Here is a 17005-nt window from a genome sequence, read left to right on the forward strand (position 1 = left end):
ATGAGTAAAACTGAGCAAAAGCTACTTCAGATGGTGCCGAGGTAGAAAACTGCATCTCTACAGACTGTAGTGAGAGGCAACAGATCTACCTCTTGTCATAAACGGTACTTCTGTGTGTTTTCAGAAGGCATTGTCTAGCCCTCACAGCCATCAGTGAAGAAGTTAGGTCTGGTTTTATTGCTGTATTACAGGCAGAGGAGGAGGTGCCCTGAAAAATTAAGTAACAAGACTAGCAAATCTGTGTAAGCAGCAAAACATGACATGAGAAGCCCTGGCTTGCCAGCCTGTCTCATTACATCATACCCTGTGTACCCTGGGCAAACCCCAGTCTTTTGACTGTGTTTCTACATAGCATCGGTGATACGGCAGGCTTCAATACTGAGACTTACTGTGATTTTTAGACATAAGCTTATCATTTCCCTGATATGGCCTATCCTCAAGCTCCCTATTGGTATAAATTTCTTCACTGGGGTATTGAGAGATGATGCTAAATGTGCATAGGTGTCACAGAATGGATAAATAAAAAAATCACACGTGAGCAAGAGAAATGGAGAAGCCTGCGAGCATTGCTCTGGATGTAAGTGTTCTGAGGAGGCAGTGTTACCTTCTCAGTCCAGCATTTGCAAGGATAAGTGATTACACTGTGGGCCATATGGTAAGGTCCTACTGTGCATGTCCTGCCTCAAGGGTCCTCCTCACAGATGGAGCGATGAAACTGAAAAGCCTGCTGTGCAGGAGTTCTTGTAACTGCATTGCTATAGAACCATTTAAGTTACCTTTATGTTTGACCTGTTTTTATGGATCCTGATGAGGTCTGTAAACCAATCTTGACTGCCATTCACACAGTTCTTATCTTGCCATTCTTCATTTCAGTAAGTTAGTATGGGGGTGAGGTGGGATAAGTTTTTGCCTTTGCTGCTCTGCATTAATTACTATTTTGCATGTTTTAGCCCTCAAGCAGAAGGAGAAGCCATCTTTTTTCATTAGTCACAGAGTGAAAATGGTTATACTAGCAGTTACTGCAGGCTGCTTGGTGCAGTTTGAAGCTACACCCTATTTCATTGTGAAATTAGCCTGTTCTTGAGGCCTGGGGGATACCAGTGCGAGCACCTGAAACACACAATACTTGAACTCCTAAGAGTATATTGTATAGGTTTTTATCACAGCCAAGTCATAGCTAACATTTAGAATGTGCATCAAGAAAGAGGGATTGAGATTAGATGCCTCAGTAGAGGTACTGCCGCACATCTGGGCTTTTCAGAGCGAGAAACTGTACCCAGCTGGGTATCGCTGGATGGCATCGAAATGTTTGCTTTATTACCTGCTTAAGTAATAACCAGGTACACTGTGTGTGGGGAAAGATTGTCGAGGGGAAAGCTATTTAGCAAGGAAACAGCAAAGTGCTGCTGTTTAAAGGCTGTATAGAGCCAGGCCTGCTGCTTTCCTTCCAGTGCTTAGCAACTTCTTTCCTTTTAGGAACTTTCCGATGTACTTTCTGTGAGACTGAAGTGGAAGAAGATGAGTCGGCAATGCCTAAAAAGGATGCAAGGACACTGGTGGCAAGATTCAATGAGCAGATTGAGCCCATTTATGCGCTGCTTCGTGAGACAGAAGACGTTAATTTAGCCTATGAAATCCTGGAGCCAGAACCCACAGAGATTCCTGCCCTGAAGCAGAGGTAGGAACACTCCTGGTCTTCTCTCATTGTGCTGTTTCCTTGTAGTGCATTTGTCTGCCCTGCGAGGCTTTCCCAAACCTTGCACAGCCTCTGCCTGCATTGGGGAGTTACTTGTTCAGCACCAGCTCTGCAAGCTACTGACAGATTCCCTAAGGAGTGGGTGATTTGTAAGGAAACAAAGGGCCATAACCATTTTTTACTAGGCAGGGCTAAGGACTGTTCCTCTGGTCAGGTCATTTTTTGTGGGGTGCAGTACTCAAATGACCTGCCGTTTGCTGTGCTGCAGTTGGTAAGTACACTAAACCCTTGCCCAGTACTTAAGAAAAGGAAATTGCAACCATTTGGCAAAGCTCTGAAAGTGCCATCTGCACTCTCTTCTTTCTCTCAAACCCTTACCTTTCATCTATTCCTTTCGCTTCTACCCAGCTTTTGAAACTAAGTTATCTGCATTCTATACCTTGCGTTTCAAATGCACACACAACAACATTCTAGTTCAAAGACATTGCTTGTAATAAGGGTGTTTTTTATTTCTGACTTTCTCCTTCTTGTTATATGCCTCTTAGTTTTTGGGAGGAGGCCATGTTATAGTCAAAAACTCTTTTAAATGTTCCTACCCATGGGGAATGACACTTTCTTTCAGAACATTCCTAGCTGTACAAAAACAGATGATGTTTAAATAATGCAGCAAGATGTGGGGAGCTGTCAATTTTGTCAGCTGTGGTGAAATGTGATGCACTTCTCTGTGTTTAAGAAAGAAATTAATTTAACACGTAGGGGGGGGAGGGAAGTACCACGAGGGAAGCATTCCTTGAGGTGCCTTGAGGTGCCTGGCTGTACTTAATGGGAGAGCAAGCAGTATGCTCTTTTTTTTCTCTCAGGCTAACTGTGAGAGGTAATGTTCCTCAGATATTCATGCTAGACAGTTTCTAATTAACATAGAAATAAACTTTTTGTCTCTCCATAGCCTTCCTCTAGCCATGAAGGTGGCTAATTTTCCTCATCATACTGATAGAAAGCCAGAAACAATATAGAGAGGAAGAGGTTTTTCCAAGGTCACTCAACATGTCTTTGGTGGTATGGGGGGTATTGGAAGTCTTTATGCCCAAGCTGAATCACTAGACTTTGCTTTAAAAACCCTTTGCTGTAGTTTAAGTAGTAGAACTGGGATAACCAAAAAGAAAGTGATTTCTCAGTCTTTCCCTTCCGTGCACAGGAAATTAACACAGCAGAAGCCTGGTGCAGTCCCATGATTAAATAGCAGCACCCACTAATTTGACTCTTAAGTACTTAAAAAACATTGTAAAAGATTAATTACTCTGTGCAGAGCATGACAAAATAAATAGGCAGCTTTTTAAATGCTTACTTGAACACAACTTGCTTCAGCACATACAATGATTTAATTATTTATCAACACTTATTACTTCAAAGCAGCTAATTGCATGAAAACACTGCTGTGAGATTTTTATTTGGTGGGGGTTATTTATTCTCTCTTTTTATGGAGTCTTGAGTGTCTGAAATCATTCACAAACCTGACATCCGGTGATGCTGAAACAAACAGAAAAGGTCACGGAGTGCCTGCCTCTCCTCTTTGCACTGAGACAGGCACCTTCATGTGCTTTCGGAAGAGTTACAGCCCTAAGCGACCACACTGATATTGCATAACTGTCATTCACCTGCTGTGGGAAACTGGGCAGATTGTCATTTAAATCTTCATAAGAGGCCATTCATTTTCTTAATCTTGACAGAGCATGACTTAGCCCCACAGCCTTTGAAACAAACCTGCTTAACCTAAGCCCTTTGCTGTGGTTTTCTAAAATAGATGGATTCTAATAACCCCTCCATTTTCTTATGTCAAAATAGCATGATTTTATATAACAAAAATCTTCACAGAATTGATTTGCTGTGGTCATGCTATCAAGGGCCGTGGGTTCTCTGTTGTGAAGTTGAAGCTCTTAAGAGCAGCAAAGTGAAAAGGCACAAAAGGAGTTATCCCTGTTATGCAAGACCTTTTCTTAATAGTCTGGTCAGGGTTGAGATGAAAATTTCAAGTTGTTTCCCCACTGCACAGTGTGGTTTTTGTGGGCCATACCTCAGTTATGCCAAGGATTATTTATGTTGTCTTTAAAGGCAGCTAAACACTGATGAAAGGATTTCCATCAGGGTATAACAACCAGAAGGTAACAAATGAGCTGCATCTCGGCCACTGAGCTGCCACAGTTCCTGATTGCAGGATGGCCATGTAAAGTCTAGAACTAGGTGGGAAAAAGCAGATCTTGGATCTGAGAGAGAGAGATTTAAGAGTGCACTTCATGTGCTCTGTGCAGCCTGCAAGGCAGCTGGCCTTTTCCTGGTGTTTAAGTCTATACTTTGGAACAGGGTTGCTGAACAGTCAGATCTGTTCTTGCAGTAAGGATTATTCCCCCGGTCGTGTAGTCTTGAGGTGCTGCACACTCCAACCAACAGTGTCTCTGAAGATGCAACAGTGAAGTGAAGTGCAAAGCTCACTGGGATCTGAAAGTAGACAGAACATGTCAAGATGGTTCCACCTAAGTGTGGGACATTGAAGTAGATGGCTTAAAGTAATTAGTAATGTAGGTGTCTCTTAGAGTTATTACTTTCACTTCTGAAATGTTCCTGACTTCATGTTTTGCTGCTAAATGACACCACATAGGAAAAAAGGTCCATTTCAGGCACGCTCACAGGGACCTCAGTGGAAAGGTATTATCAGGCAGCTCCTGGCACTACTGAGTATTTAGCTGTCATGCTGCAGCTGTGGGGAGGGAGAGCTTGGGAGAGAGTTGCATTGTGTATCTTATGAGGAAAGTGGATTACATAAAATCGTCAGGGAGAAGCTAGTTAGAGATATCTATTGTGTGGGAAGCAGAGAGGTGCTTTTCACAGAACACACGCCTGTCTTGGAGAGCTGAAAGGTACCAACACTTGAAATAATGCCCTGGGAAGAAGGTCTCTGTGTGGCTCCTTAGGTTATATAAGCAATACATGTGTATGAGACTTCTGCCCCAAAATCTGAGGCGGCTGTGAAGCTCTCCTAGCAGAGATGGCTGCAGGAGAGAACTGGCTAGTGTGTGGGCACATGCTAACATGGGTGCCGTGGAGTATTTTGCTAACAAACCCCAGCAAGCTCACTACTGGGAGGCTGCAAGTAGCCCTCAATCCAAACTGTGGCTGAACACACCAGTATTGTTTTCTGGGGAAGAGAAATCGCCACCTGTCTGCATATTTTCCCCTACCAATTCAGCAGAATTAGCCCAGCAAGCAGTGGTGAAGTCCTTGCTGCATTTAAAATATTGCATATTACTCAGGTCTTCTCCAACTGCAACCTTATTTAAGCTTCTCAGTTGGAGGAGAGGTTGTTGGGTAGGTAGCAGGGATGGAACCATGCTCACTGGTGAGAGCTGTCTGCTCAGCTGGCAGCAGAGCAGGGATGCTGAGTATCCTTGGTAGATTTGCTTTGGACAAGAGGAGTCCAGGCAGGGGTGTTAGCTGTGAAAAGTCATAGGCACCACTGGCAATCAGATGACTGAAATGATATGGTTGAGGGTGGGTGCAGTCTGCAGAGAGGAGCAAGTTTCCATTCAGCTACTTTCCCTTATCAATGCACACGTAGCAGCAGAGGCCAGAGAGTGCCTGTGCTCCTTGCCATCACTGTGCAGAAAGTACTCCACTTAACATCCTCTTTCCATCAGATCCAAGCAGGAATGTTTCTCTCCTCTGTCAGTCTCCTGAGCTAGAAGGGACCCTAGAGGAAAATGTGCTGGCTGCAGCTCCTCTCAGAAAACAGAGGAGGCCTATAGGCTTTGACTGCATACCCTTCTCATCAGTGATAGCCTTTCTGTCTCCAGCTTTTCCACGATGAACATAGCTCTGTCTTGCCTCCTCCCACACACCATCGCCACAAAAAGCCCTTTGCCCAGCCCTCTGTTCCTCTGGTTTGAGGGTGCCCTCTCATCTTTCTTCTCTGCTTGGACTCCCCGGTCCTCCCAAGGCAGTGTCTGTGGATAGTACAGCTCTCCTCTGTAATGTGGGAGATGCGACTTCTCATGTGCATTGTCACTCACGATTCAAGAAAGGTTTGATCTGTATTTTTCATTGTGGGTTAACTGCTTCATGAGTCCTGTGGTTAATAATGGTTCTCAGGGCTAAGCATGCTGGCTCTCTGGGCTCTGACTTGTTTAAACTTTAGTGCTTTTTTTTATATGGTATATTGTTTCTGTATGAAGGCCAAAAAGAGGCTTTTCCAAATACCACATTACTGTTCAACAGTGTTCTGCTGCTGTGACTTTTATTTCAGGGTATTCTGGGATTTTATATTCGTTTTTAAATGAGTGCATCAGCAGCTTTACTGCTGTCTCTTCCATGTCTGTGGTGGAAGTTGCCATGGCCTTACGCAGGGTGTCCCATTTGAGATCCCCAGGTTCCCCAAACCAGCAAGCTGGTATAGAAATTCCTGGCACCACATGTTAGAAATGACAATGCAAATTCTTGATGCAGGCTATGGGAGATAACTGATCATAGTTTTAACTGTTGCAGTGCTGGCCGAGGAGGGCCTTGTTCTGAATGCTCTGTTTTTATCTCTTTATGTAGCAAGGAGCGTGCAGCTGGTCCTGGTTCAGGGACAGCAGCTGGTCTTGCAGGTGGACACCATCGGGAAGCATGGACTACAAAAGGACCATCATATGAGGACTTGTATACCCAGAATGTTGTCATCAACATGGAGGACCAGGAAGATATCAATCGGTCTGCAGGTGAAGGAAGACCAGCCAGAGAAAGGCCAATCTGGCTACGGGAGAGCACGGTGCAGGGGGCTTATGACCCTGATGAAATCAAAGACGGTAAGAAAATTCACAGAGCAGAAGTACTGCTTTACTTACATGATGCTTTTAGAGTGCTGTCAAAACCGTGTTCCCCTGTGTGTGTAGAGCTGCTGCTCCCAACACTCCAGATTTTGTCTGCTCCCCTTTGCTATGCAAAGCACCTGTGTGTAGGTAGACTTAAAAAATCCTGATTTATTAGATCCAGGATTGAAATCGGGGTCAGTAAAGCCGAGCTGTCCAAAAAATGGTTCCTGGGCTTCTAAGATGTTAATTGTCTGTGAACATCTTCCATGTTGAAACCTCATTGCTTCCGGATGAAAGTCGTCATCTGAGAAGCTGCCTTTTTATTAGGTCACTGCTCAAAAATAACATTCAGTAACATTCAGTGACTCTGAAGCCTACCAAAGCTACCAGCAGTGGGTTTGTGCTGCCAGCCTGCTTCTTGCCAGTTGCTTTTCAAAATGTGGTTTATATAGAATCATAGAATAGTTAGGGTTGGAAAGGACCTTAAGATCATCCAGTTCCAACCCCCTGCCATGGGCAGGGACACCTCACACTATGAAGAGTATGTCAGAAATACAGCTTCTGGAAGTACAGTAGGAAGGTCTGTCATGGCAGGTGAGTATTGCTTTCCATTTGTTTCTCATTATCTTTGCTTTCATTTTCATTCATGTCGGGCTCAGGTTGTCCATAGACCATAGTCAAGATCCTGTAGCCACCAACAGAAACGTTCCGCTTTGGGAAGCGTGCTATTTAAGCTTACCACTAAAAACAGGAAATGGAGACCTTGTATGATTTTTACAAGAGTGAATCAGTAGATGCAATATTCCAAGTCATTTCAGCATTATAGACCAAAAATGTTTATGCTTTGGAAGGGAAGATGGCAAAGGCAACTGCATGGGTATGCATGAGACCTCAGAAACAGCAGTGCTCCAAAGAGAAGTGAAGTACACAAGTCTAGAGGAAGTGAAGAACACGGATGTGAAATAACACTCAGAAGATATCAGATGATCTTGTTCGCATGTAACGCCTTGGATCCCAAAAGCATACGGATCCCAAAACATTTTCCAAATAAAGAAAGTGAGGTGATTGGAACAACCTCTTCCTGCAGTCTGTAGCAGATGTTGTTGTTACTCATCAGCCATGGTGAATTCTCACCCCCTTTTTCTGCGAGACATTCAAGTCACCAGTTCACCTGTAGTGTTAAGTTGGCTTCTTGACATGACTTCTGGTGTACACAGCCTAAATGTTTCTCAGATACCACTGAGTGACATGGAGAGGGAGTATATCTTCTTTCAGCATGGTGGCATCACTGCTTAACCTCCACCACTACTGAAGAATGAAGAAGGCACTTTTGGAAATAGCCTGAAATTGCTGCTGCAACACATTTCTGCAACTCTTGGATGACATAAACAGGGAGAATGGAAACTTGGGACCACTGACAGACAAGATTCAGTGCTTGGATCTGGAAGGAGCAGTTCTTGCAAGAGACAGCCCCACTCCTGAGTCACGAAGTCAGACTTTGTGGAGCTACCTCAGGCTGTTGTCACTTCACAGCTCTCAATGTGATGAGCTATGATACAATTTCACCGAGATGCTGTCCGATAGCCTCTTATGCTCTGCAGTCACAAGCAGTGAGCTGAGCGCAAGGCTGCCAACATAACACCTTTATTCTTGCTTCCTAGGAAGAATTTTGCCAGTAATACTAGAAGATGTAGCCATCACCTATTACTACAGCTTTATTTACCGTGAAAACATCCTTGTCTCTGAACTGGAGGGGCATGGATTTGACAGATGGATCACTCGGTGGATAAAGAATTGGCTGGATGGTCACACTCAAAGAGCTGTGGTCAGCAGCTCAAGGTCCAAGTGGAGACGGGTAACGAGTGGTGTCCCTCAGGGGGGTCAGTGTTGGGAATGATCCTGTTCGACATCTTCATCGCTGACATGGACAGTGGGATTGAGTGCACCCTCAGCAAGTTTGCCGATGACACCAAGCTGTGTGGTTCGGTTGCTACGCTGGAGGGAAGGGATGCCATCCAGACGGACCTTGACACGCTTGTGAGGTGGGCTGATGTCAACCTGACGGAGTTTAACCATGCCAAGTGCAAGGTCCTACGCCTGGGTCAAAGCAATCCCAGGCACAGCTACAGGTTGGGCAGAGAAGAGATTCAGAGCAGCCCTGCAGAGAAGGACTTGGGGGTGTTTGTGGATGAGAAACTGAACATGAGCCGGCTTCAGTGTGTGCTTGCAGCCCAGAAAGCAACTGTGTCCTGGGATGCATCAAAAGGAGCGTGACCAGCAGGCGGAAGGAGGTGCTCCTGCCCCTCTACTCTGCTTTCATGAGACCTCACTTGCAGCACTGTGTGCAGTTCTGGTGTCCTCAACACAACTGTTGGAGTAAGTCCAGAGGAGGCCACAAAGATGATCACAGGGCTGCAGCACCTCGCCTGTGAAGACTGGCTGTTCAGCCTGGAGAAGCTGTGAGGATACCTTAGAGCAGCTCCCAGTGCCTAAAGGGGCTACAAAAAAAACTGGAGGGGGACTTTTTAAAGGGCATGTAGTGACAGGACAAGGGGGAATGGCTTTAAACTGACAGAGGGGGTATTGAGGTAACATCTTAGGCAGAAGTTCTTCCCTGTGAGGGTGCTGAGGCGCTGGCACAGGGTGCCCAGAGAAGCTGTGGCTGCCCCATCCATGGCAGGGGTTGGAACTGGATGAGCTTTAAGGCCCCTTCCATTCTGTGATTCTATAAATCACAAGTTCAGTGAAGTTAGTGGTGCATTTTTTTGGCAGGACCTCCATGGTTTCAGCACCACATCCATGCAGGTGGTGCCCAAGCTTGTCTCTGCTATAAGGTCAAATCTGCATTGGTTATGAGTTTTTTTCAACACAGAATGAAAAAATGCTGTAAACAGGTAAACTAAGGAAGTCTTTCAATTAGCACTAAAAGCCAACGGAATTCGTGGTCACTCCTTTCCTGTGGCTTACCAGACATGGTTTCTTTGAGTGTTGTTTCATAATACATGATTTCCATGTACCTTGTGTCTGCCTGGATTCATCAGCTTCTCCACCTTAACCCTTATAGATGGGGAGCTCAGCAGGGCAGGGCCTGGGTTTGGCTCTGTATTTATGGTCTCTGCTGGCAGCACCCTGTGATTTTGGTCATCCCAGCAAGTCCTTCGGGCTCTGGTCATACAATCTGGAAACAAAGGAACAAGAAGAAAGAGCTTGTGCTTGTTCACCCGTGAAGCAGCACTGAGGTGCTTGTTGTATCTCTGGCAAGCGTCATCATTAGGTGCCCAAATGATCCAGACATCCGGAAGCCTGGATTTAGAACCCAAAGACTGCTTTCTGCTCCACAGTAAGGAAGGTGCATCAGCCCAGCTGAGGGTTACCTGAGTTGACACCTCAGGAATGGGAGGGGGAGTCTTCTCCAGGTGCCTGCCTATCATGTGTTTGTTGCTTTCTCTTGCAATGTGCTCCTGGCCAAGCTCCCAGCTGGGAGCCACAGTGACTCCAGGCCTCCCAGCTCCTAGGAAATGTCAATACTTGCTCAGCTGTTATGAGAGAAAAAACATAACTATCTCTTGCCTTTTAAAGGAGCAGGGGACCTGGCATAGAAAAAAGGTGTGACTTGGTCAAGTGTGCTCAGTGGCAGCAATTCACACGGGTCCGGAAAGCCTTCAGGTCTGTGTGCCAGAATCTCAGTGAGGAAACAATCATTCCTTTGTGTCTCTTTGCAGGGAGCAGGGATCTGGATGCCTTCCAGGAGCGTGAGGAGGGCCGGGCAGCTCTGGATGATAACGAGGAGGTGATGCGTGCCCTGCTCATCCACGAGAAGAAGACACCTTCTGCTTCAGCAGTCACTGTCGGAGGCGGCGCTCCTCTCTCTGGTCCCAACGCTAGTGACTCCGATAGTGAGACAAGCGAGTCGGAGGAGGAATCCCCTCCTCGCCCTCCCACAACAGCCACCTCAGTGTACGGGCTGGAGGATGAGGATGAGGATGAAGAGTTCGAGGTGGTGGCAGAAGACCCCACTGTGACGGTGGCTGGGCGCCCACACTCGTACAGCCAAGTGAGCCAGCGCCCTGAGCTGGTGGCCCAGATGACGCCGGAGGAAAAAGAGGTTTACATAGCCATGGGGCAGCGCATGTTTGAGGACATGTTTGATTAACTGCTGTCCCGCCATAGTGTTTTTTAACAAGTGACTTTTTAAGCCAGAAACTCCCTAGTAAAACACAAGACTGAAGCACACCTTTCCTCCCCTGTGTGCAGGGACACTGGAGCTTGGGACTGCTAATCTCAGGTATCTTGCTTACCAGAGTGGGGGAGCAGGAAGGCTGCATGTGCCAAAACGTGGGGTAGGACAAGTCTCAGAAGTGAGGATGAAGGGGAAAATCTGCTTCAGGGTGCCCTGCACAGGCACTGCTTTAACCTTCTCCAAGGCCCCAGCAGCTGCCTCCCCCAAGTTGCTGTGAGTTGATTCTTGTTGCAGATCCTATTGAAGTCCAGATCCCTGTCCACAGAGGACGAAAGGGCTCTGTAGTCTGATCAGAGTGCTCTGCAGAGGAGGACATAAGTGAAATTATATTGCCTGTGCTCAGTGAGGAGAGAGGAGAGGGAAGCGCTCATCTGCTGATGGCAAGCTTGGGCAGCGCTTGTAGCTGAGCTCCTACCAGCCACTGGCCACCAGAGTGGCTCCTTCTAAGCAGGCCTGTATGTAGCAACCTTATCTTGCTTTCTAGGTCTCAGCCCCTCACGGCCACTCTTTGCCAGTGTAATATAAGCCCTTTGTGGGCTTCAGCTCTCAGAGCACTCTGGCTTATCAGGAGATACCTTAACTTTCCAGTATTGCTGCCTGTTGCTTCTGCCTAGCCCTGTCCAAACTCCAGTGTTGCAGGCGGTTCCTAGTGGTCAGGTCTGCAGCCAGGCAGTGCCAGAGGACCAGCCTGGCTAGTTTTTATTTGCAGTCACACCAGGGCTGTCTCATTTTAAGAGGAATTATGCTTGGGCACTCTCTTCCCCATAGAACCCCATGAATCAGTGCCTACGGAGTAATAGCAGATTTGTGATGTTCTTCTCTTCCAATTGAAAATGGTTTTTTAGAATGGGTGAGCTTTCCTATCAAGAACTGCAGTAAACCAAAATGATACCAGGTTGTGTGTTCCAGAGGGCAGAAGCAGTATTATGCGCTATTCCACTTCCCATGGGCAGCACCCATTCACTGTTCACTGAGACTGTAAGTTTGTTTTATACTCTCTGCTGTCTGTGTTCTGCTGACCATGTAATGCCTCCTCTGGTTTTATTTCCAGCTTCTGGATACTTTGAATCCCCTCTTTTTTAAAATAGGACATTATATTTGCTTTTAAGCTGTTTTAAAGAGGAACAAATAAACAGAAACTGCTCCCCTTTGTCATTACCCGTTTGTCATGTTGGGAATGTTGCTTGCTTATCGTTTTGAGTCACTTGATTCAAGAGAAAACATCACTTTGAGGCTCTCCTTTGAGAGATGAAGTACTTGAAATCCCTCCGCACAGTGTTTCTCCTCACCAGAGCTTCCTTGGCCGTCTCCTGGAATCTCCTGCACTTCCAAAATGGATGTTTCATTATGGTGCTGTGGGAGGCCCTTTTTGGTCAGGACTCCCATTCTTTTTCTCCTTCCTTGAGGGAAGCAAAGGCTGATGGTGGAGGTCTCACAGACATCGTATTGATAGTTGAAGTGGCACTCTTGTGTAGACAGACATCCGAGATCTGGGGTCACGCTTCTAGATCTCGAGCCGCAGGGCTGGTAAGTCAGATTCAGTGATCAGGTACCAGGTACTGATTCTGTCTGGGTTTAATCTGGTTGAATTCAAGGTTAACACTGGAGAAAAGCAGGCAGATGTATAAGGAGACGAAGACAGAAACTGAGAACTAATCCTGAATATAGTACAGTTACTCGTGCTTGTAACTCAGTAGCTTAGACTGAGATTTTAGTCTGCAAAATCAAACTGTAGGTTTATTAAAGCTGAAGTGAAGAAATACTGGGGTTTACCACGAGAGCACTGATACTGCATCTGTATCCAGAATAATCACCTATGAAATAGTGTTTTTACTTTATAAACACATTCGGTTTGGTTTGTACAGCAGTCGTAATCTTTGTTATTCAGCGAGGCATGTCCTGCACGTGAGGGAATCAGTGTGGTGGAGTATAGGGCATACCTTCCATCCCTCATACATCACAGGGAGGACTCAGGAGCTCAGGATACATGAGCAGAGGCTGTCACTGTTCCCTGCCCTCTCTAACAGCTTCTGGCTCTCAGCAAGGATGGCTGCTCTGCTCTGTTCCAGCCAGTTGGAGCTGTTGTTGAAGGACTGGCACTGCCCTGTCATTACAAGCACTGCATAGATCAACAGCAGCACATACAGTCACTAGTGCCTCTTCGGTTTCTGCAGTCGAAGCAGGGCTGTGCACGTGTGCCAGGAGAGGAAGAGTGGCCCCTGCTGCAGGCAATGCCAGATCAGTGCTAATGCAAAAGCCATCAATTCCAAGGAAGGTCCCAGCCATTTCCTCTGGCTGCTGGACCACATGTGCTGCATTAAGGCTAACCTAATAACACACCAGGAGCGTGGCTGAGCACTGAAGCCTTCCTGGGTGAAGGTTCTAACTCCATTCAAACCATTCTCTGTGTCTGCTTTCAGCCTGAAGTGCGTTTTATCTGATGAGTGCCCTTGAGGCCAGGACACTGCAGCTGAGGCTGGAAATCAAAACACGTTTCTTAAGCTGTTCATATTCTCTTCCCAAAGGTTAGAGGTGTCTCTCCCAGCTGGGTGAGAGCTGCCTCTGTCCCTGTTCCTGTTGTTTGTCAGGGAAGCCACAGCAGTGATGTCCTCCCTGGCCCAGCATAGCATGCCAGAGCAGATCTGTGAAGCTGATGGTGGTGGGAAGATGACTGTCAATGCTGGAGAACAGGAGTGTTTTAATCTTTTCTACTAAGCTCCCAAAACCTGGTTTCCTCCATCCGGCTCTTCCTGTGCTGCTGCCTCTTCACACAGATTAAACAGACTGTTGGTCTCTGAGAGTTGAGGGATTTGAAGATTCCCTGGAGGAAGGGCAGGAAAACGTCATCACCTCCTTCCTGAGACATCTAAGGAGCCCTGCCTCGGTGATGCCTGCAGTGCCAGCACATGCCGGGGGCACGTTGACAGGGCTGGAGGGGGGGAAGCAGCCTCCTGCGCTCCAGTCTCTGTCTCCCACCGTGTCCCCACAGGAGGAGAGAGAAAATTGCCTCAGGAATCAGGCACAAGACGAAGCCTTCATGGACATGGAAAGTTTATGGGCAGGTGGAAGGGCATGTCAGCAGCAGGGCAAGCCGGGGGGCTGTGTTCTCCTGGTGGGGTTGCAGAGGAGGAGAAGCAGCAGCAGCCCTGATGCTCTGTTCTGGTATGTGTCAGTATAAACAAGGGAGGCTGTGGGCTCAGTCCCTTGGAGGAGGGATGTGTCGTGCAGTGCTGCAGGAAGTTATTCCGGGCTGTTCTAGGACTGGTATTGCCTTATCCCTACTGGAAGATCGGGGCAAAGTAACCATGTCCCCGGCTTGTTTACAGGAGGTTTTGGGAATCAATCGAAGCATAAGATGCTTGAGCATCACAATACACTCTAGTTTCAAATATATTGACTGTGAGTCAACACAGCCTCTTCTTCAGAGGCACAGGAGCTGGGGCTGAAGAGAAGCTTCTGCCTGCTGAGCTGCTTCCAGAAGAATGATCAATATGAAGTGCAAGGAGATTGTCACTCACACAGTCCTGATAGCAGGCGCAGCCAGATGCTTGAGCTGTTCGAGATCTGATTGCAGAGAGCTGTGGAGAGGTCACTTGCCTACAAGCAGCTGCAGCCCAAGGTGTGGGGAGTGATATCTGACTGTTGGTGCTCCTGAAAACCGCCTGCCTGCAGGGAGCAGAGCAGAGAGCAGGGCTGTCAGGGACTGCAGCCCTGTCACTGTGGCAGAGCTGTTTTCGCTCTCTTTCGAAGTATTCTGGGCTTTTGCCTGTTTGGGATAGCTAAATGAGCTGCCAGAAAGTGGTTTCTTATTTACCAGCATTAATTCAATTGAGTGAATGAACCTAATTTATATTTAAACAAAAATCAGATTTTGGAAGCGCCTGCTGTATCATTAAATAACGTATTAAGGACAGCGAGTATTTGTGCAGGCATCCGGGAAGCAGCAAAGAGTCTCTGAACAAGGTGCTTTAAATATAACAGGTATTTTTGCTTAAAATATGTTTGTGACCTAAATATAATGTAATTTCCATCCCTTTGAACAGTTGGATGCTAATGAACCAGCCAGGGATGGCAGAGAGGAGGCTGAGCCAGCTGCATGGGAAGCGACTGGGCTCCACTGCAGTGCATTAGAGACCTTGGCTGCACACAGATCCTGCCCCGTGCTGGCCACAACAGCAGCAGGAAACCTGGGGCTGCTCAGGCAGAGAAACAGGCAGGGATCCAGCCAAAAAATGAGGGTTGGTCAGATACTGTTTCATGAGCATTAATGTCTGTGCGCTCACCTGGCAAGAAGGAACAATCATGTCTCGTGCAGATGTGATCAAGCCCTGACATACTGCCTGTGCTGTTACTTCACCTGGAATCCATCTCGCTAGCCTCTGCCATCCCATGACTTGCTGGAAGAAGGAGAGTGAGCAGTGGTAATATCGCAGTGCGTAGAGCTGAGGAGCCTGGCTTAGTGCCACCCGGTAAAGGGATCCTCCTGATCCAATGCCAAACTTGCCAGGCACTGGTAGCAGAGTCCATGCTTTTCCTATGTCCTCTTAACATACATACAGTATGGGGGGAAAGTGTGCCAAACACCGTTTAATGGCTGCAACCAGCTGACCTGGGTACTCTTGGGTTGCAGTGCCTGACCCAGCCTTGTCCCATTTGGGAGACTGACAGGTTGGGTCCTTTTGGTTGGATTCTCCATACCTGCGCTTTCCAAAGGTTGCTGCTCTCTGTGTCCCAGTCAGTGCTGATGGGCTCTCATAAACTCAGTCCCTCCGTGATCACGCACAGGTCTCAAGACAACATTTCAGCCCCTTCACCACCACCAAGCAGCTCTGGCTTGCACCATGTCCTCCCTGGGGATGTGTGGCACTGTCATGCTGAGGTCCACCAGGCAGGTCTTGGCCATGACTGCCTTGGGCCGTACCCCGTCCTGGCAGAGAGGTTTAATGCCTGGTAGGTCTATGCCTTCTCCAGATGTGAGGCTTTGGCTGGGCTTGGAGCTTCCTAATTCCCTACAGCAGGGAGGGAAGAAGCATCAGCCCCAAGCTGGTCACTCCCTTTTTGCCTTGAACTTGGTGTGATTTGGTAGCACTGGATTTGATCATTTGTATTAATTATTTTAACCCTTGTTCTTTTTGTCCCTTGTGTCACGTGAAAGGGGGGCAGGTTTTCTCCACCCCTCATGTTTGATCTGTCTATCAGCACCCCAGGAAAGCTGAGACCTTTGTGCCCAACCAGTCTGTCAGCATCCCATTATAGGGACCCTTCAGTGAGCAGTCCTGCTGGATCAGAGGGTGCTGGCACCCATGAAGGACCAACACGGACAGTTTATGGCATAATGCTATTAATATAAAATGGTGACAAATTCAGGGTCCTGATTGCTGGTGATAACCTGCAAAAACAAGCTTGAAGCGCCACGCAACAACAGAGGCATGAGTTAGTTATTGAGTGCTCACGAGATGAAGTTCTTACCCAATGGGTGTCCCTATGGGGGAGAAGATGGGTTCAACCCATTGACTGATCCCAGAAGTTACCGTGGAGTCTTCCCTGTCTCCCCCCTTCTCTCATTCACTTTTATGCTGTTCTTTCCTCGCAGGTGGAGCTTGAGTGACTCTGGTCACACATTATTATTTCATTATTTATTATTTTATGAATGTAAAATTCTCTCACGTCTCATTTAAAGACAGAGCCAATACAAAATACAAAGCGCTGGGTGAGGGGGCCCGTTCCATGACGGTGGGAGCTTTGGGATGCAGGAGCGTGTTAGGATTACAATGAGCGAGGTTCACCCAAGGGGAGTGATTTCGCCACTGGCTCAGCAACGGGCATCTCTTCCACGTCCCATTTGACAGCTGCTGCGTGGCTCACCAGCTGCAGGGTACCATCAAGTTCAGTCCTCAGGGAGTACAACAGGGCCTGGCCGCAGTGTCTCTGCTCCACGCTTCCCTCCATCGCTCCTGCAGGTTGTGTTGCACAGGGAACCGTGGCGGAGTGGATTCCATGTATCCCATGCTGAAAGTGGTAACTGCGTTTTACCTTTAAAAGGTTTCTATAATAACACAACTTGTGTTAGACCCCAGTTTTCTCTAATTTCCCCCCAACAGTGACTTCCCCACACCAAGGGAATATTGTGAGCTGCTGGATTTCTCATGTTTCCCTGCTGTTTCTAAGACAAACCATGCTTTCTTATGAATATGAGGCCTGTAAAGTGTTTTTGAGGGAGGCATCTCT

The 17005-nt window shown here is 47.2% G+C and overlaps 1 protein-coding gene across 7 annotated transcripts in view; it reads left to right on the forward strand.

Annotated features, from left to right (window-relative positions):
* The window catches only part of GTF2E1 (general transcription factor IIE subunit 1), a 54458-nt gene extending 42523 nt beyond the window's left edge, over positions 1-11935 (forward strand). For all 7 annotated transcript variants that reach the window (XM_065676125.1, XM_065676127.1, XM_065676126.1 and 4 more), the window contains 3 exons: positions 1477-1678; positions 6284-6531; positions 10260-11935. In XM_065676125.1, the coding sequence (XP_065532197.1) occupies positions 1477-1678; positions 6284-6531; positions 10260-10690 (881 nt within the window). In that variant the 3' untranslated portion in view covers positions 10691-11935. The remainder of the gene's footprint in view (positions 1-1476; positions 1679-6283; positions 6532-10259) is intronic.
* Positions 11936-17005: the final 5070 nt, after the last annotated feature.

Source organism: Lathamus discolor, chromosome 4 (genome assembly GCF_037157495.1).
Source record: "Lathamus discolor isolate bLatDis1 chromosome 4, bLatDis1.hap1, whole genome shotgun sequence".
Classification (NCBI taxonomy): domain Eukaryota; kingdom Metazoa; phylum Chordata; class Aves; order Psittaciformes; family Psittacidae; genus Lathamus; species Lathamus discolor.